This window comes from Cynara cardunculus, assembly GCF_001531365.2.
Source record: "Cynara cardunculus var. scolymus isolate 2C chromosome LG 11, CcrdV1, whole genome shotgun sequence".
Taxonomy (NCBI): domain Eukaryota; kingdom Viridiplantae; phylum Streptophyta; class Magnoliopsida; order Asterales; family Asteraceae; genus Cynara; species Cynara cardunculus.
Window position 1 is genome coordinate 20,111,562 of NC_037538.1, and position 21,667 is coordinate 20,133,228.

General features: G+C 36.5%; 2 protein-coding genes across 3 annotated transcripts; one reads left to right on the top strand and one right to left on the bottom strand.

The window, feature by feature from the left end:
* Positions 1-602: 602 nt before the first annotated feature.
* On the top strand, positions 603-5,428 carry LOC112521184 (VAN3-binding protein). Of its 2 annotated transcripts, XM_025129896.1 has the most exons (9): positions 603-690; positions 914-1,176; positions 1,518-1,583; positions 3,205-3,273; positions 3,346-3,685; positions 4,121-4,279; positions 4,360-4,409; positions 4,862-4,919; positions 5,003-5,428. In XM_025129896.1, coding segments are annotated over exons 1-9 (1,212 nt in total). In that variant the 5' UTR covers positions 603-689; the 3' UTR covers positions 5,209-5,428. The 2 variants fall into 2 exon arrangements, with proteins under 2 accessions (XP_024985664.1, XP_024985663.1); XM_025129895.1 differs by lacking the exon at positions 603-690 and having other exon boundaries at positions 853-1,176.
* Positions 5,310-21,202, bottom strand: LOC112521186 (probable lactoylglutathione lyase, chloroplastic). The gene is made up of 9 exons (XM_025129897.1): positions 20,978-21,202; positions 14,928-15,123; positions 14,703-14,827; positions 14,474-14,538; positions 12,503-12,718; positions 12,347-12,394; positions 8,275-8,382; positions 8,027-8,167; positions 5,310-5,558 (listed from the first exon to the last, which is right to left on the bottom strand). Exons 1-9 carry the CDS (start codon positions 21,120-21,122, stop codon positions 5,517-5,519), a joined length of 1,086 nt encoding a protein of 361 aa, XP_024985665.1. The 5' UTR covers positions 21,123-21,202; the 3' UTR covers positions 5,310-5,516.
* Between the last annotated feature and the right edge of the window lie 465 nt (positions 21,203-21,667).

The following is a 21,667-nucleotide window of genomic DNA, read 5'->3' on the forward strand; positions in this document are numbered from 1 at the left end:
AGTGAGAAATAAGGGTTTATGAAATCAGGATGGAATATGAATGGTAACCCTCGTACCATTATCAAAAAGCAACCATTTAATCACAAGGGTAGTGCTTGATTGGTTTGAGCTTGGACTCTAAAAGGTCAAAAGTGTCTGAAGGTCCCAGATTCAAATCCAAGGAGAAATAAAAATCCCCTTGTGGCTACAGAAGTTCAAATGCAGTTACTCCGGGCTACCCGCGAAGCAGGTGGTCACCTTGGGATTAGTTGGATATCCAGGTTAATAAAAAAGAAACAATCACTCACAAAATAAAGATTCAAAATAGAGGAATAGGATGCAAAAATCATTTCATTAAAATCCACAAAATACAAGTGTAAAACGAACTCGACCAAATGATCTTGGTCCCATCTCGTTTTGGCGACGAGGACCCAAATGAATAAGAAACTGATGAATTTCGACTAATTTATGGGTATTTATTCTTCGTTTTGTGGGTCCTATTTTAATAATATGTTGCTATGATGTTCAAAAGATAAAAAGAAAAGTCCATTTGAAACCTCAAATTGGGTGAAGCTACAAGCATATATACCACTTAAACTTCCTCTATTCACTTGACAAAGTTGCATGCTTAAATACAAAACCCACCTGTTTCTTGGTCTCTTTCCAGCACCAGAAGCTGCGGAGCCTTCATCAAGCAATAAAAATCAAAAAGTAAGTATTACAAGTCTAAAACTGTGATGCTTGAACAAAATGACAAGGTTGTGTCACATCTCGTTTTGACACAATCTACAGGCCCTACCTCAGCGTCGGATATACCTGTGTGATATAATGGTTTGGTTTGGTTTGCTTGACACAATTTGCAGACGCTACATATGTATGGGATATATTGGGTTCGTTTGGTTTATGTTTTCTTTGTTTCTTGAACTATGTGCAGTGTCCACAAGTGTGTGCAGTTCGAACTCGAATCGGCTGGAAAAGATAAAGGAAGAAGGCCAAGAGAATTGGCTACCAGCAGCATGCCGACTACCAGAAACCCCAACAGAGTCCATGGAGTTCCTCGGGAGGTCATGGAGTGTTTCATCTGTGGAAATCTCGAAAGCTCTTTCCAACACTTCTGTGGAACTTATGCATCTTGACAACCCCAACTCCAACTTATTTTGCTATGTTGATGGGAGCACATCACTCTCAGGAGAACATGTAAGATCCGTAAAAAGCCCGATCAGGCCAAGTATTTTTTTTTCTCAAGGCCCAGTTAGAACCCGAAAAAGTGCAGTCCAAAAAAGCACGATCAGGCCCATTTTCACACCTAAAGTAACTTAACTAGTTGTTTTCTTTTCTTTAAGTATATAATACTTATATGTGGCAAACTTTCACGACACTTACCTTTAGTGAGGTTTGAACTCTTGACCTCCTTGGACGCTTGGCTCTGCCGGTAACCTCGGAATGACCCTTTGGTACCTTACCAGTTGTGCTTAAGATGAGCAAAATGTCAAAAGTTTTCTTCAATCGAGTGAACCTACATTCCATTTTATTTGCAGCAGCCTCAATCATTAGCAAAAGAAGACAGCCCTCCAGTCTCTCCTAGAAAAAGTGATGAAATGAAGGTTAGTATGAGTTATCATTCTGTATATTATCTATATTTTTAGAATTGCTTTCTGGGATTCCTGAGTTTTCATGGTCAGATATCCATTTAATATAAACTTCTGAGCATGGTTCTATCGTAATCTTCCATCCCAGATCAGCATCCATCGTTACAATTTAGAGACTATATTTTCTACAATTTTACCCTCAACCAAATAATATTAACAAACAAATTATTCGAATTATTTCTAGGAAATTTAAGAACATAAACTTTTCTGGGTGCTGAATTTCAAGTAGAATATTTCTCAGAGGGAGGAAGTTGAATGAATATGCCTTCCACTTGTACCCTATAGTTTTCTGCTTTAGAGAATCAGGGGAAAAAGCCAAAATGCTAACAAGATTCTGCAAATGATGAACTTCATTAACTTGAAGAATTTGCAAGCATTAAGAAAATATCTTACATTACATTTTTTAGAATCGAGAACCGTGAAATGAATCATGTGTTGTTTCACACTGTGAGTGTGTAATGCAGTGTTGTTTCACAATATGAAAACCAAAAATACATTGTGAAACAATAAATTAAATCCTACTTTAGAAAGGCACATTAAATGCAACTAGGACAACTAATACTCATCCTGAAATGATAATTAGTTAAGCACCAGGATAAAACTAATTGAAATCATAATCTACGAAAAGGATGCTAGTTTTATGAATGTGACATAAATGTTATCTAAACCATGGTGCTCTTGTTTACTCCTCATGAATTGGCATTCACCAATTTGAATTTGAAGATAGGCATGAAAACCTTCAAGTAGTATATACTGGTAAACCTAAACATAATCCTAAAATACATTTGTAACACTTGTGGTTGCCTGAAACAAGAGGTGGTAAATAGTATGTTAAAAATTGGGTTGGGGTATGTGAGAAATCACTACAAAAGAACTTGGATAAAATCTGGATCGTGTAAGATCCTTAAATAACATTTCGACCCCTTACTGTCTGGGTTACAAGAAATTTGCTCGAGGATAATCTCAAATCACACTTCCAATTTTCGCAGAAATCAAAAACTGAGAAAATCGTAATGCTTCGTACATTAAAACCGAGAATGAATACCCCATTAGAGGTAAATGATTACCGATACCTATGAGCAATTATTGGGCAGTTGTAAGAGCAGTTACAAACTGGCATCTGTGGCTGTGGGTAAAGTTGCCACTAATGGTTTCAGCATCTGTGGATAGCATTGATCAGCATTAGCGGATGCATCCCCTGATCATTGCCATTGATGGCACATGCTGACTGCACTGATGAATAGTCATTAAAATCCACTTGACACTAAAATCGTTAGTGTCAACTCTCTTAAACTTCATTTAGGTTTCAGGGCGCTACCCTTGGACCCCGCAAGGTGGCACGACAACCTTGACCCCGTTGATATGACGACATCCGGTGATCCCAGGTTCTGGCTATCTTATACGAGTGTGTGCCCCGCACCTCATGACTTGGATTTTAGCTTAACTATCAACCCCTTCATTCTCTTGTGAATCCGATTAAAACCAAATGGCCCTATGATTCACTAAAATCACCAACATAGTATATAAATAGAAATTTGGTCTTTAGCATATTGTTTGGCTTTATACTCTGTTGCAGGAATTATTTCTTATTCATCAAGCACTCAACCAAGATTTTGTGTCTAGCCATCAATTGCTCAAAAATGGGGTATGTTTGACCTAGCCTCATCATGTCTACTCTCAACATATTCATTATAACTTACTAATCTTTATTCTACAGCTTTACAGGAACATTATGAGAGGAAGGACAATGGGTAGATGGATTAAAGATCAGAAAGAGAGGAGGAAACATGAGGCTAGAACACACAATGCTCAACTGCATGCAGCAGTATCGGTGGCAGGGGTTGCTGCTGCTGTGGCTGCTCTTACAAGCACTAACAATGAACAAACAGCACGTTCAAAAGCAGTAGCATCAGCAGCAGCTCTAGTGGCATCACATTGCATAGAGATTGCCGAGGACATGGGAGCTGAGCATGACCAGATACTATCAGCTGTCAATTCTGCAACTACTGCAAGGACTAATGGTGATATAATGACCCTAACTGCAGGAGCAGCCACTGGTAATACTTGTTTTTCAAATGTCAGTCACTAATTGAATGCATCTATTAGAAAGAATAATATAGAGGAAATGTCAATCACAAAGCTATTAGCAATCGTGCTTCTTATGGGTTCTATCCTTTCTTAGTTATTCTTTCGGCCATAAAAGAATACAACACCATAAAATAAAAAGCTATAATGGACTACAAATATGGGTTTGATGGCACCTGGGGATTGGTTAACTCAGCTGTTCCTGATATTTAAAGCCCAACTCCCTTTAAATATTACATTGAACCTTCTCAATTTTGCTTCACCCCCTGGAATGAACACTTGCACCCGCTTGCTAATTACATGATCCCCGCATCCTATTTTCGCTTATATATGCATATGTAAGGGAAATACTTATTAACTAACACTTGAGGGGCTACATATGATCCAAAAAAATATATATATTGCAGCATTGAGAGGAGCTGCCACATTACGAGCGAGGCTGCAAAAGGGAGCTACAACCATGGGTTTGGCTGAGGAACAGGGTGAAGAAGGCAAAGATTTACATGTCTTGGCAGCATTGAACTTTGTTTCTAAAGGAGGAGAACTTTTAAAGCTTACGAGGAAAGGTAGTTTCATAGAAACCAAGTAAAACAGGCATGTATAAGTTTTGAAAAAGGATTGAAATATTATGTGATTGTTTATACAGGAGATCTTCATTGGAAGCAAATTTCTTTCAAGGTCAATACAAAATGGCAGGTGATTGTCAATAATGCTCTGAGGAATACTCTAAGATACTCCATCAATAATAAATTAAGCTCCCATATTGGAGATGGAGATATAAGTCCAACTATTCTTTCTGTTCTCCATAATACCTCAATTTTGGCATCACACTAGCATAGATGTGGATGACAACTTGCACACCATCATAATAGATATCATGCTTAAGAACTGTTGGTTTTCGAAAGTGGCATGAAATTTTCTATTCCTTAATTTTAGACCCAGGATGATGTGTACATTTGTTATGGGGGCAGAGGGAGTACCAAAAATAAGAGTTGTAATAAACGGGGTTTCTTTTAAAAGTTTTGGACACTTAAACAGTCATCAAGAAATTTTACAAATTGCCATGTTACAGAAGGTTTAATTTTCAAATTTCATGTTTATTATGGTATTTATTTCACTAACAACTTATAATTATGGATGACCAATAGGTGGTAGCAAAGATGAAAAGCAAGCACATGGCAGGAACTTTTACAAAGAAAAAGAAGTGTAAGTTATGAAATCATATCACAGTCATAGTATTTATAATGTACCTTCCGGTTTATCTGAAAGTAACATTGCTACTCCTGCAGGTGTAGTCTCTGGAGTCTATGATGATGTCCCAGCATGGCCTGGACGAGAGATGGATGATAGCAATGAACAGAGGCAATATTTCGGGATAGAAACCTCTGAAAGAATAATACAGTTTGAATGCAGCACCAAAGATGAAAAACAGAAGTGGATGGAGGGCCTGCAGCATTTGTTGAATTGCCGAGCCAATATGGCATGGTTTACATAGTAGAGTGTGTATTGAATTGGTAGAAAAGCAGACATGGCCCATGCGCCTTAAAAGCCAATTAAGAACGTTCCAAACATCAAGTTCGCATGGAATCAAGCACACACAAAGCAAAGGTGATTGCATTGTTGAAATTGTACAGTGAGTGGATTACATCTACAGCGAGTGGTTGTGTTTACAATTTGAGTGGAAAGATTTATTCAATTTAAGAAATTCAATTGCACATGCAGGACATCGATTTTCAATACGAACTCTATAGATGGATCTGGTCAATACTTGTTGACTACCCAGCTTCTATACCAATGAGGTTTTCACTCTAGTTCTTTCATGAAGTCCACATTATCGACAAAGACCTGCGACAAATGAAATGTAAAGAACATTGTTAAAATCTGCTTCAAGTTTTCAAATGGTAGATGACAATATTGATAAATAATTCAATGTAATATCACCAAATTTGAACAACTAAAATAGAACCAACTGACGAAGAAAAATATAGAAGGGAACACTTAAGCAGGTCGCTGTCACCAGACTCACCATAGAGCTCGTAGGCTTGCAGACACAATTACAAGATTATCATATGTGGAACTCATCTTGAAAGAATGCTGTTAAGATTACAAGTTATTTTTGTTAAATCTCTCTTAGGGTTTTTCTATTCTCGGCCCACAGCTCACTTATGTAAAATATAAATATGGCGTCTCTCTTTGTATGTAATTAAGCCTTCCGGAAATAACAAACCAATTTAGAAATGCCAAAAGGATGAATTCAAATAAACCTCGAAAGTTATCCTCAACAATAGACAAGATTTATTCTATCACCGAAATTTCCTGGAGAGGCTTGCAAGCACAAATGAATATTTGCTCCTAAGTTCTCTATGAACAACTAGTCCGTAGAAGCCCTTGCTCTGTTAAAAAATTAGGATGAGTTGGGATCCCCCCCCCCCGGTGCAAGTACAAGTTGCATTATCTCAGAGGTTCCTCCACCACTCCCTACTTCATCATAAAGTGGGTGGATCAGGAGGATACTCCACCATTCCTCTCTCACAACACACAGATTACATTTTGGTGCAATGCCGTATAACTGCTTGAATCCAAATGCCATAGTTAATAATTTGTTTGTCTGATAGTTCATTTCAAGGTTCTACCATCAACCTGATCGGTAGTTCTTTATTAGCTCTATCAAACATATTTTTCAAATACAAAAAAAAAGTTGGAGCAGTCCCTCTGCATGAACCAAGTCCATGCCACATGGCATGCACCGGTTTTGCCCAATGCCTCACCAAAACAAGATGCGGTCCATGAACCTGAGGATCTATTGTGCTGTGGATGCTCTAAGAATCCTACTCTGACTCTGAACGATCATACGTTAACTAAACACTATATTATATGATGATAAAGACCGGTCTCCAATGATCCAATGTAATATAATTGGAAAAGAAAACTATTTAACACGATTATTATGGAATAATCCTACTTCTAGCATTATTAGGTAAACAACCTCCCATACTACCGTGAGTTGTTGCCAAACTTGAACAAAAGAAGTAATGTAAGTAAAGGAAAAGACAAAATCCAGCCTCCCTTGTTTCATCTCTGTTATGTCACAACTCATACATTGGGGAAAATTCACAATAAGCGACTCTGTGTTTGGCTGCCTTCCAGATCTAAGCAAGGTCATATTAGAGAAATTCTTGTAACACAATTCCATAAAAATTGGCCAGAAGTCCCGTCCCCGGTTTCTTCAAACCTCCCATGCTGATAGTAAACAAGAAATATCACCTTAACTTGACTTATTCATCGGATAATTGCTTCCATTCATGTTCATAAAGCTAGCGAAAAAGATGGAACTAGCAACATAAAGACAGGTTCCCATATTAACCTACGTTTCCATAGAAGAGGAATCAAAACTACAAGGCAAAGGCAATCAGCTAGAGTAGAGTCAATGGATTTTGTGGAGGCTGGAACTAATATAGTTGGGCCAGGAGTTGGTGAAGGTGTTAGCCTGCAACAGTCAAAGGTGCAGAGGTGACAATGACTAAGACAGATCATGAAAAATTATAGTTGGCTTCTTCAATAGAAAGACTACAAAAAGAAAAGAGAGGAAAAAGCAAACAATGTTCACCAACAGTCAAGTACAACTGATGCTAGAGGTAATATGCTTTCAGGGCATCTCAACCTCGAAACATTCAGCTCAGATTCTATATCAAACAGAAACTACTTGTTTCTTTCAGTATAAGAAATGATACCAAAGTGCTCACAAGAAACCCGCCTAATTAGTACAACACACAACAAATTTAATCTGATCAATAGCAATAACACTATAAAATGAATCTAGAACATTTTACTACATATACTTGAGGGGCATAGCCTTAAAATTAAGGGCATTTCAGGGCAAGCAGATCATTTATGATGAAGAGGATGAGCTTCAAGAGAATGATTGAAACAAATCGCGTTCTGGGAAAAATCCCAAAAAGTGGATCCCGCTCTAATAGCTCCGAATAAATTAAAGACCCTGCTTTTTCAGGATAAGAAGGGGTAGAGAAAATGCCTCGAGCCAATGTTCGAGTACCAGGCACTACGGTGCTGAAGTAACCCATGCCATACTCCGAGGAAAAGCTCGAACGACCTTCAACAAAAGGACCTCCATCTACTTGCTCAAGCTTTTAGATTTGTAAGGTTAACTAGACAAGCACCATGAAATAACGTCGAATCATGTACCAAAGATCTATGGAACATGCCACAGAGAGAGGGAGAGAACAACCCTGAGGTAGCACACGATATAAAAGATAAATTTATATTCGAACAGTGAAAAAAGACTGAAAACTTGCCGATTTCCAACCATCTGGATCCACGCAGGCGGTAATCTTTGTGTTTATGACCGGCAAAGGACCAGGTTCAAGGACTATGTCTCCACCAAACAGTTTAACAACTTCTGCAGTCTTATACACATCATCGGTCCCTATTGCAATCTTGTTAATATAAAAAAGGTACCTTGTTAAAATAGAATTAGTTAAAACTTTGTGAATTTGCTTTTTCTGCAGAAATACTAAAGATAAAAGGAAGTTTGATGATTCACCTGTCCATAACCATTGCCTCTGTCATATTCTGTGATACCATAGTTGTATGTCAACTCCAAAACTGCACTTACATCTTCAGAGCCATAACCCATCACGGCTATTGTGTACTGAAAAGTATTGCACCAAATAGATGACTTCATACGGACCTCAAAAATTCATCTTCAATAACAGACATCGGGATAAAATGGGAATGAAAAAAATTGAGTACATATTTTCTATGCTAGGAAATTCATTATCTGCAAGAAAAAACAGGAAAATGAATGGAACAGAATAAGAAGCCTGTAAATTTCACGGCAAGTGCTGCTTTTGTATTTCTCTTAACAAAATTATATCTTTATGATCATAAATCATATTTGACTGGAAGCATAAACTACAAAGATGCATGACCACAAGTGTTACGTATCTGAAGGATCACTCCTCATGGAAAATAAATCGAACCATAAAACGAAACGTAAAAAGAATTGTATCCATAGGGGAATCTTTCTAACATAAACACTAATACCCATGCCTTCACCCTGATCTTGTGATCAAGGAGAGAGATAGACTTGCAGGTTCTCTCATAGATGGATAAACGTGATTGAAGTGCTCACACCCATGTATGCTGCTCTCAAAACTACTTTTATGCTTTTCTGCGGACGATAAAGGTACATCAGGGCTCAGGCACGACTCTACTTTCAGCTTTCTTCTGGTGAAAGGGTTTCCTACAAACGAATCCTAACGAAGACCCCCACCATCCACGTACAAACGCACCCGTGTCACCATAATCGAAGTACTTGGCTTTCTTCTAACCATGGATCTAATAAAGAAAAAAGTTTACTGAAAAGGAAGACTTGCTATAAAAAATTAGTAGTTTTATCCCTTAGATTGGCTGCTGACATATGTATTTATTGCCAGTCTTTCAACCTCCTGTAGCTGTCACTACCAAAATACCTTTTTTTACTGATCAAGTTATGGGACATGGAGCTGGTATACCTAGAATCACACGACTGTTCTACTAATCTCCATGCATGTTGCAATGTTGGCATGTAACCTCATATTCTACATGGTCAACTTTTGTTGAAGCACTGATCTATTTGACAACTCTGAGCCCTCTAAGGGTTGTAACAAAGCGTCGGATCCAAAATTTGGGTTCAGGGTGGTCCTCTTAAATGTTATTAGACAAAAATCCTAATCCGCAATCCAGGGTCTGCATAAAGATCAGTCTAAGTTGATTTCCATGTGACTTTATGACTATCATCATTAATCTCCTCTGACTAATTCATAATTGTTTCTCTTTGTTAAAATTTTATCCATAACCTTTAAAAGTTAAACTAAGTAATCACCTAGAAGTATAGACCCCAACTCAAATGTCAAATGTGAACATTAAGATTTAAGAAGAAGAAGAATGACAAAACTTCAAAATTGACAAAAACTAGAACATATAAAAAGGACATACAAAACTATAATATAAAAATGTGTTTACTGTAAAATTGTGTGGTTGTTAAGGATCAGTTATCAACTCAATTCTTATTTTTATTTTTATTTCTATTTCAAGATGAGAAAATGAACTAGCTGTAAATCATGTAAACTGAAATGTGGGATTATTGTCTACTAATTAACAACTTGAAACAATTAAATAAACATAAGAAATGACATAAGCAATCAAGCAAACCAATAAACATTAAACAAGATAGTGAGATACTTCAAATTTGGGTCTTGGGTTATAATAAATCATAAATAAAAATGTTATTTTAAACACAATTTTTTTTTAAAAGGACATTAAAATATTTATATAATGTTACAAAAATAAAGATGGAGTTCTTATGAGAGGGATAACAAGAATAATGTTTTTTTGCAATAATCAGGTATACTTTTGTCGGGCTTCACGACTACTTGGGTACTTGGCCATTTTTAATAGCAAACTTCCTCAGCTGGAGTTTGGATATGCTCAAAGTTATTGTCACCTTGTTCGACCCTATTGAGGTTATTCAGAATATTGTAATGAAACAGGGATTTTGAGATAAGTCGTTCTCCATATCCTCCTTTCTCCAATATGCTGATGTATTTATACTGTTACGTCCTAAGTACCTGCAACTACTAACTGTAACTAACTTCTTAATGACCTTAGTGGCTAACTGCACCACCATTATTACTCATTACATAACAATTGATACAACAAATCTGATAATGCTCCCGTCTAGATGGACTAGCATGGATATCTTGACAAGCCATCTTGGACTTAAGAGGTAGTAAATTGGACTTCGGCAATGGCTGTATATTGACATCAGCTTAAAAGTGCAATCCAGAACCATATCACGAATAAATTGGCATTCAATCTTGGATGTGTTTGGTACCCATGTGAAAGACCGGGTTGGATATTAACTGAAAGGGCAAATTATTGTCACAGAACACCAGGGTAGGAGCATGAATAATAACCCCAAAATCCCATAAGATTTGTTGCAGCCAAACAATCTCACATGTGACAGCCGCTACAAGGACCTTGTCCTGTTATTTCTACAGGTGGTTTTAAATATTTTATTACATTTGTTGATGACTTTTCTCGTGCAACATGGGTCCTTTTGCTTAAGTCACGTCATTATATCTTTTCCATCTTTTGTAAAAAAATTTGCTTATGTCAAAACCCAAGTTGACGTCCCTATACATGCACCATCATGTGCCTATACGCTTCAACATAATGACATTGTTGAAAGCTATGCTGTTAATCGTGCCGCTATAGCGGTGCTATAGAGGTGGTATCGCGGTGGTAAGAGGAATAGTGGTGGTCAAATTGCAGCCTCAAATCACGGTGCTACAAAAATCGGCGCTAACTACCGCTATTCGACCGCAACTTCTGGGTGGTATAGCAGTGAAAGCACCGCGATTTGCATCTGAGGATTTTTAGGTTTTTGGGCTTAGTTAACCTTGGGATTATAATCGTTAGGCTTATTCAACGTTGGGTTTTTTAGGTTTTTGTGCTAATTTTTCAGGCTGTAGTTATTTAGTAATTTAGTTTACACCAAATTAGGTTATGAATCGTCGATCTACGTGACCAAACGACGTGTTCCAGATCATAAACCTCGCCAATCGGTGTTCCTCTCGTCCTTTGCTTTGCAATTATACAATTCGAGTTACAAACTTACTTTTCCTATTTTATTTTACTTGTTTAAGTTAATGTTTTGATCTTGAAACTATATTTTTAATGAATACGTATAATATGTTAAGTTATGTATGCATACATACATATACATATATATATATATATATATATAATTCTAATAATAATATGAACAGCTATTGTTGGACCGCTATACCATCGCGATAACCGCTATTTCAAATCACAGTACTGACTGCGATTTAATTTTGACCTTTGTAACAGCATAGGTTAAATGAAAGGATTGCCATTTGTTAGATGTGGCTTGCACTATGATGACTCACTATAATGTACCTCAAAGTTTTTGCAGTTCTTACAACTAATTATTTGATAAACCATATGCCCTCTTATGTCCTTTAAAAAAATATACCTTTCTCAATTCTCATTCCAAAAGACGCTTCTTCTTGTCAGGCTCCAAAAATATTTGGATGTCTCTTCATGTTCATGATTATCGTCTTGTGCATAATAAACTTGCAACACCCTATCAAGTGTGGTTCCTTGGGTATTCACATGTCCAAAAAGGCTATTGCTAATATAGTCCAACCTCTCAGATATTTTACCTCCGCTGATGTCATTGTCAATATGTCATCTTTGATGAATCAAGCCTCATCTTTGTCAAACCAACATGTACAAAGCAATTTTGAATGCAAAGCAGCCAAAGTTGTAAACAATGTTTATATTTTACCATCCTTGTTTAAATTGTGATTGCTCAAACATTAAATTCTCATTTAATTATATCTCTCAACGAATATGGAAAAAAACTAGCTTCATGTCTTTATGGTCAATAGTTAATTTTTTCCTAATAAGCCATGAAACAGACAAAATGAACAAACACCATCCATTGACCCCATGACAAACTTCTAGTGATAGATAACATGCTACTTATATCATAGAAGAGTATGCCATATTCATGCTGTATGAAACAATAGTCTATAAATCACCTTGTTCTCAGGATCATCTTTTTTCCGAAGGAGGTCCATGCCATATGCCTGCACATATAAGGCAAATATAAGAACTTGCAACACACTCCACATAGAAACATGCAAAAAATACATAATAATTAATTGAAGCATATGTGTGGGTTTCACGGAGTGCACCTGCTGATAAAACTTGATGGAGCGATCAATATCTCCTACTCTTAACATCACTTCACAAAGGGGCTCAAGTATACGGCTCTTTCGCTCAAGGAGCTCAAATTTGTAGCCATTTGGATCTTCGATGAGGGCAATGACTGTACTAGAACCTTTGAGTGGACCAGGTTCCCTTGTAACTTTTCCTCCCTTGGCTTTTACAAGATCCACTGTTTTTGCAACCTAGATCAGACGTTTATTATTATATGTTGACCTCGTTAACAATTTCTGTATACCCTATATGCTTACAATAATAAATACTTTGTTGTCTGCTACAAATTATCCTTGCCTTGCATTATTCTTGTTACGCAAAGAAAAGGGACATAGCACACACATACCAACAAACTAAGAAACACTAACCGAAGGAAGATGGCTACATGAAGAAACGAATACAAAACATTTACGATACCCCATCAGAGAAAGTTGTGAGGCAGCTTGTCATAGTTGGTCAAGCTGTTGATATGGATAAATACTAGAGTGCAGTAACCTCAGTTTATTTTGACATATAGGAACATAAACTTATTGAAGACATTAACAGAAAGTACATGTTAGATAGAATGTCATTGCAGAAGTTAATTGGGAGCTGTGTAAGAGATTAACCTTTGTTGGCAATTCCAAATCAAACATGCATTAGAAAAGCTGAAATCAGATTGTTTAACTTCTTCCAAGTAATTATTCAGTCAATTAAGTGCCCAAGTTCTTGAAAAATACCATTTGCTCTTATGGATGAGAAAAAGATATCAAAAGTTTAGAATAATTTATGACGCTTATCCACAACTCCATGCATCTCGTATTACGACCATCATCAAGTATCATCTATTACAGGCTTAAAAGATGATCAATATTTTTCACCGGAATCAAATAATGCTTAATGTGTTCTACATGGAAAACTGTAATATCAAGTTAGAAGACTAGTATTGCTAAAGATATTAATTTTTATCTCACATCCATTTGACAATCCTACAACAGCTGAAACATCACAATCCTAAAGGAGATTGCTATGGTATTCCTGTACCTACAAGCATATAGTAGGACTATGGTTTGTCGATACAAGTAAAAAGGGATTCATGATATAGGCATTATACCCGCTAAACTGAAGAAGAGCAAAGAGAGAATAGAGAGACAAAAAGAGTAGAAAAAACACTGCATGCAGAAACTTGAAACAAGGCATGAGAACCAAGATTTTTTTACTGTATAGAGAAATGGATTTGACTAGTGTAGCAACCTCCCAACAAGCAAAATTCACTTGCTCTTGTTGTTGAAGTAAATATTTAGTTAAACCCAAGGGATGCCCAATGTATAATGATAATCTTTTGCACAGATCAAGTGTATATGCCAGGTTATACAAGTCACCTTGTATGGGTATCACATGACAAACCCTTTGACCCGTTCATCCCGTCCCATACCCCAACTAGTCTCATGGACTAAGAAGCCTTCTCCAACACCCAAATACAAATTAGTTTGTCTTGTTCCCTTGGTATCTCAACAATGAAAACTTCCACCAGAATGGACTTCGTAGGGCACTGCTGCCTGAGTTGACTTGCAGAGTGGATTATCACTGCAATCCTTATTATAATTTTGCATGTTAGGAGAGATATTCTCGAGGCTAATTCAAGTGCTTATCTCTAAGCAAAAGATTCTACTGTCAGTTGTTTTTCCTATACATTAGGGATTCACATAAGCCTAGGCTTCTATTGGCTTGTCATGCCTTATAAGTGATCACTTGAGAAAACTGGGTGATTATTATGTGTTATAGATTTCCTAAGTGTGCTTTCTAGACAGTGTGGCACTAAAACATCATGGACATACAAACTTACAAAGGCTTTTCCTTAAAGCACTATTGAATGGGTCAGTTACCTTAAATGTTATAAATAGAGAAGAACAAAAAAGATATGGACATGTCATTGTCATAATGGTTACTAGATCAAATGAACTTACATCTTCAACTGCAATACCAAAGTGTCCAAAACCAGTTCCAATGTCATACTTGTCGACTCCATAATCTGCGTGCAACCATGGTTACAAATTGAAAGCCAATATCAATGACATGATTTAATAATAATTGAAGTTAAGATTCATAGCAGAGTTTAAAGTTATAAACACCCTTAGGGTATTCAATTAAATAAAGAAATATGTAGCCACCATTCAGTTCAAGTAGGCGACGTACTGTACGTAAGTTCAATAACAAAATTAGACTCCTCAGGTCCATATCCCAAGAAAGCATTCGCATATCTTTCTTCTGGTATGTTGCGTTGCCTTAACAATTTCATACCCAAGCACTCGGTATAAAACCTGGAAGAATAAAGATCTATTTAACTTCCAATTTCAGGCATGCATCACTTGTTATAAAAGAACAGCTTTTTGCAGAACCTGACACAGATAAGGTTGTTACTTTATAGTTTTCTCCAAATCCCCAACACGATAAACAACATGTAACATTCTCCTCTTATCCTTTCTCAACCAATCTAATGCATTTTCCTCGGTGAGAGGTTTTGCTGTATTTGCAACTGTGCTAACATCGGTCATGTTTCCATCAGATTTCAGTAATGTAGATGCATTCACGCCAAATAACTGTGACTGAGGTATCACTGCATAATTAATCAAATCAATCAGATTAATTCTCAACACACTGTCATATAAAGCAAAATATCTAGCTAACACACATAGTAGGAGGACAAAGAGAAGTATTTTCTAAGCAAGCTTATATTCAAACTTTCCATAATGCATTCATATGCCAAGTGCGCAATTTCACAAATCAGTAACTTATAACGCCATTCATTCCACAATAAAGAGCTTGGTTCTAGATTTTATGCTTTCTAGATCAAGATTATAATATATTTAAGATGAAAGGAATGAATATGGTTATGGAAGAAGTAAAGTCTAAGGGGCTCTTTGAAGGAGTGAAGGTGGGTTGAGACAAAGTCAATGTCTCTCATCTTCAATTCGTTGAAGTAAGGACCTTGGACAAATGAAATATTTGTTGGTAAATTGCAAGATCAGAAAAAGGTATTGAGGTATCACGAAGAAGAGACATTCTTGATACACCAATCAACCCCAACAAGTGTTTTGGATGATATCATCGATGCAAGCTAGGCAGACCCAAACATGAGTAGAAGATCTATATTAGGATATAGTACTTATGTATGGAAAATCTTGTCACATGGAGAAACAAGAAACATAGTGTAGTATCTAGAGAGGTAGTATAGAGACTGAGTTTTAGATCAATGACAAATGACACAGTAAGATACTTTGAATCAAAAAGGTCTTTACAGATTTACGATTGAAGGTTGAGTTACTAATGAAGCTGTTCTATGAAATAAAGCAGCCATTAGGATCGCACAGAATCCAGTCCAGCACAGCAGGACAAAGCACATTGAAGTGGACCGACACTTCATAAGGAAAAAGATGGACAATGGAACTATCTGCATTCCATTTATTACATCCAAGAAGCAAACTGCAGATATTCTAATCAAAGGGCTATTCAAACCACTGTTTGATCTTCTTGTAGACAAGTAGCGCATGTATGATATATATGCATCAGCCCAAGCGGGAGTCAAAAAATATGATATACAAAAATAATCCCTGATTTGGAAGGATTGTGTTTACATTTTTAGTAGCAGACTCTACATAAGTAGTAGTTTATTTTCCTTTTTTCAAATCTATTAAATACAAGATGCAACTTAGGTTCTATATAAACTAGTGTATTATCAATGAGAAGATGTACATAATTTCTCTAAAACCTTCATATATGGTATCTCTTAATTAGAAGAAATGCCTCCATGAACCTAATCAACTAAACCCATCATACATGCCACCCGTGTCACATTCCCTCTGCTTACCACCACATATGCAATTTACTCAAATCGCACACCCAACTCGTGTACAACTACGCAACCTTGTAAGTGACCTTAGTTATGCCTTAATCCACATTCAAATCATTGTCACCGATTATGTTCAAAATTTCACCATATACTCCTAATCCAGACAAATTCACTTTAAAAACAATTACACATCAGGTACTTGTTCAAACAATTCATGGGTCTAAAGTCTAAACTCAGTGTTAGTCACGTTGGTGAAGCGTCCAATGCCGACATCTCTATTCCTAATGCTTTTCATGTACATAAACTTGCTACGAGTCTCATCTCCATCGATCAATTATGTGATTTGGGTCTAGCTGCCATTTTTTCTTCTCCCAGTTGTCAAGTGCAGGATCTAACAATGAAACATATTGTTGGGATAGGTTTGAATTGGTTCATCTCCATCTCTGGGCTTGGGCTTTTATGTTGTAATGGCACTTATATAAAGGTGACTTGGGCTTAGAGTTTTAGAGAGAGAGAGAGAGAGGCCATTTGTTATTGAGCTTATTGAAAATCTAATCTGAGGCCGACATATTTGCTCCTCCACTCTATGTTCTTCAATGTTATATTCTTTATCGAGTTATACTTGAATTGTTGTTGAAAGTGGGATCTACACCATCTACCAACCACTACACCCTCAGAGAATCCCTATCACCAGTTAGATCACATCATCACCACATGTGTCTCTTTAGCACTCACACCTTGGTCATGTATTTGTCACATGACTTAAATCTCTTGCTTCTTCAGGTCAGTTAGATATTGTTAAGCTTGATCAAGTCACTTTTTGCCATGTCAGCTTGGAAAACAACTAGCCTTGCCCACAATCACTGTTTTAAAAAACGCGTATAGGCGTGCGCCGTGAGGCGTGCGCCGTGAGGCGTGCCTCAGGGGGTGAGGCCCAAAACCCGTTCAGGGACATGCACCTCTAATATCCAGGCTTGAAAGTACGCCTTAAACTGTGAGGCGGGCTGTGGGCCAGTGGGGCGGTGGGCCGGTCCAGAGGTGGATGCCTCTGACATCCAATTGAACATATGCCTTCTGTATGTAAGGAAATAATTAAACCTTAAAAAAACTAATATTATATGGAAACTGAATCATCGATCAATTCTTTTGCCTCTTCCCTATACTCTTGTTCTTCCTTTTATCTTCTGCCTTAATAATTGACCAATTCAATACCAAAAGTCTCCAAAACAGTAAACGTATTTATATACTCCACTTGAAGTCTTGAAAGTTTTCTGGTTTGCTTCTTCTCTCCAAACAGGTAAGTTTTCTAAAGCTTCTTTGCTTCTGGTTTGCTGCATGTGTAAAGATTGTTTTTTTAATTTTTGTTTTTTCAACGTGTAAAGACTACAGACTTGTATTTTTTTTATAATCTGCATGCTGTTAACCGGTAATATATTGTATATATGCTGTTTTGCTGCATGTTCTTATATGTGTAAAAATTCTGTTTTATGTATATTGTACCCATATTCTGTATATTGTACCCATATTCTGTATATTGTGATCATATTCTGTTTTTACATATAAATTATGTACAATCTGATTATATATAATTATTCTGTTTATATATAAACATTCTGTTTTAAGGTATAGCTTATGTATAATCTGTTTGTATAAATTATACATTTATAACATATATAAATTATTCTGTTTTTATGTATAAGATTAAAAATATTGTGTTTGTATGTATACTCTATGCATAAGCTGTTTTATGTTTATATGTGCTGTTTTTTATGCATAAATATTCTGTTTTAAGGTATAAATAATGTATAATCTGTTAAAGTGCAATGGATTTATGAATTTTATGTATAAATATTCTGTTCTAAACTATATTTGTCAAGTGTAATGGATTTACGACTTCTTCTGTTTTATTTTTTGGGGCTTATGCGTAGACCGCCTTGAGGCTTATGCCTCACGTTTCTAAGAGGAAAACGCCTCGAGGCTTGTTTCCGTTCTTTAAAACCTTGCCCACAATGATTTTTTCAGTTCTGCTTCTTTAGATCTTCATCACTATGAAATATGGGGACCCTCTCCTTACCCCACCATCAGGAGATCTCGATACTTTGTTATGTTTCTAGATGACTACACATGCTTTACTTGGATCTATCTAATGAAAAACCAATCTGAACTCCTACAAATGTATCTCAGCTTTTCCAAAATGATTCAGACACAATTCTCTCATCCTATTAAAGTTTTACGTGCCAATAATGCCATGAAATACAAAGGAACTCACTTTCTCAAATTTCTTCATCAACAAGGGGCAATCTCCCAACACGTTTGTCCTTGTACATCTCAACATAATGGTCATCGTCTTATTCTTAACAACATTTGCACCCTTCTTATATCAAGTAGATGTCCTAGATGATTGTGGGGTGAAGTGATATAGCATTAATCAACACCTAATTCCATCTTTCAAAAGCAGTCTCCTACGAACATCACTATGGCATCTCCAGCCTATGAACTATTAAAAATTTAGGGTTGTGCACGTTCGTTCTACTCCAACTTCATAAGCATTCCATCAATCTTGTCCTGTATTGCGCGGCAGAAGCCACCCGTCTTGGTAGATCCTACCCGTTTCCTTGCTAGTGAATAACGAACTTGACTATGGTAAAGTTGAACCCCGTTCTTGTCTTTGTTGTTTGTTTCTTGGGGTATGGGGTTGAGCATACGGATATCACTGTTCAGGTCCTATTTAAAAATGTCTTTGTACCTCATGTTATTTTGTCTTTTGAGAACAACCTCAACCATATCCAAATTCCATGTTCAAGTTGACAACTCTCCCTCCTTCTTTATCAATTCCTCTCTCAACTATATCCTCCTACTTCTTAGCATCCTTTTTCAACTGATCACACACCATTACCTACAACCACCTCTCTAACCCAACTTAAACATACTTCCTCCTTTTCACCATCCAAGTTTTGAACGTCTTATTCCTGAATCTATCGAACTTGATCACGATTAACAAACTTGTCGAACATATTGATTCACAGATCCATTTCTTGCAAACCTTCCTGATCAACATGTCTTAACCAATGACCCCATCGATTCACCCATGTTCGTGGTTATCAGCCTTACTCCACTTTACTTTCTCATCATATGCGGAGGCTAGCTCTAACACAGTACCGCAGAAAGCCATGTTTGACGAATGGCATGCACTTAATCAGGATACTCATCTATCTATTCTAACATGGAATTTGTATCAGCATTCGATGATGCCTCTCAACATAATTAATCTTGAGATGACCAAAGTGCCACCATAGACCTTCCCTTACAAGCCATAATGATCACTTCAACTTTGAAGTAAACTGCATATTATCATATTTGGTCCTTTTAAGTGGTAATTTGGTTAAATGAGTGTATCATGGGCAAAGCAAGAAGACTTCATTGCATCTATTATTGGTAACAAAGTGACTATGAACTGAAAAGGGGGGAGTTCATTTGGTGGGAAGTGTCCAAGAGCTTATGTCATCAACCTAGTTGGCTCTAACAAGGTGGAATTCATTTTAACTATCCCAAAAATCAACTTGTGAACTCATTCACGATTTCTACAACGGAATTTCATCAAATATAGAAACTAGTGATCCAAAAGCATGGACGCTTTAGAAGAATTTACCAAGATTTAATCCAATCTGTGACTCGTTATTTCTGCAGTCTGAAATCTAGAAATTTTTAAGATCGGACAAAGATGATACTCATTGTTTTCAAAAGAAACAAATGTAGATTCACTTATATGGTTGAACAGGCTGATTATGCAATTAAGCATCAAAACAAATAGTCGCATAGAATTATAACAAAACTCAGCAACTTTGAATCCAGATAGCATCAAGTTTGACCATAAAAGTTGTAGCCCTTCCATTTTGGGGTGCAAGGGGGGTGATAACCCATAGCAAATTGAAGGCACAATCACACAGGCATGCAAGCTTATTGGAATTGCAATCAAGGATTTAGAATCATTACTATACTTAGTCTGGTGAAATTTGGATCACAAACACAATGTTGCACTCAATTCCATCATTTAGTATTTCCTTCGTCCATAGAACATCTACAACACAGTTTTTGATGTCAAGACTAGTACTTTTCAAATGCAAAATTGGTTAGTCCCTCAGTCCAAAAGATTTCAAGATTTCCGTTTTGTGACTTCTCATAAGTTTTTGGCACATTTCGAATTAAAATTAACTATTCTCTCATAAAGTTCATTACAAGCTATGGATAACACCACAAGATTATTTTAGAATATTCAGTCAAAAAAGAAAAACCTTACATTAATACACTTATCCACTTGAATGTTTTTTCTCATTCTTTTATACCAGGTGTACTACCTTTAGAGTTTAATGAAGTCCATAACAAGTGAAATTACAAAGTCATATGGATCGAAGGGAGTACACAGACAAATGGAAATTGAGAATTCTCCATCATTATCAAAAATTTAACGTAAAATTCAATAAACCTAAACAATGTAGCGCACAAAATCTCTCAATGAATAATAACCAATCCTCAAAAAAAATGCACCCAAAGTTACTTAGCTAAATGAGTAAGTAATGCATAAATAGCTTTATAAAAATACTTCTGTGGGGCTATAGAATACCGGTTCCGAGTTGGATCAGAGCAAGTCTGCGGGAAGCACTACAAGCCACAGGAACAGATACATCACGGCGAAAAGAGGATGATGATGACGATGGAGATTTATAAGGACGAAAAGGAGAAAGATGATAAAGAGACGAAGACGCCATTGTTGCCTACTCTCTGCACTCTCTCTGTCTCTACCCCTTTCTACGGTTATCCAGTTGTAGAGTCCGTGAACCGATTTAAATCCTCCTCCCATTTTGTCACCATGGTCTACGAACACGTCCCATGTTGAGGGGATGTTTGGGATTAATTAGGTCCCTTTTACCTAAACAATTATATGGTGAGTAAATTCAACAATTTACCGGATAACATTTTATTCACTAAAACGCATCACATACAATAATTTAATCCCGATAAGTGATAATTATAGTAGGAGTGGTCGTCCCTATTTGTCAGGTGAGACTCTTGATTCTTATTTTCATTTTTATCAGGTAAGATTCTTAGTCTTTATTATATTCATTGGGTAAAATAAAATGATTTGATAAGCTTTGATAAATAGCACCTTATGTAAAACAAAAATGAATATATAATAGGGGAGGTTTATGGAAACTTAAAAAAATCAAAAAACACATTTTTATACTTTAGATTAAAAAAATCAAACGTCAAGATTTAAATGATATAATTCAAAATAATTTAAAAGTAAAAGCAG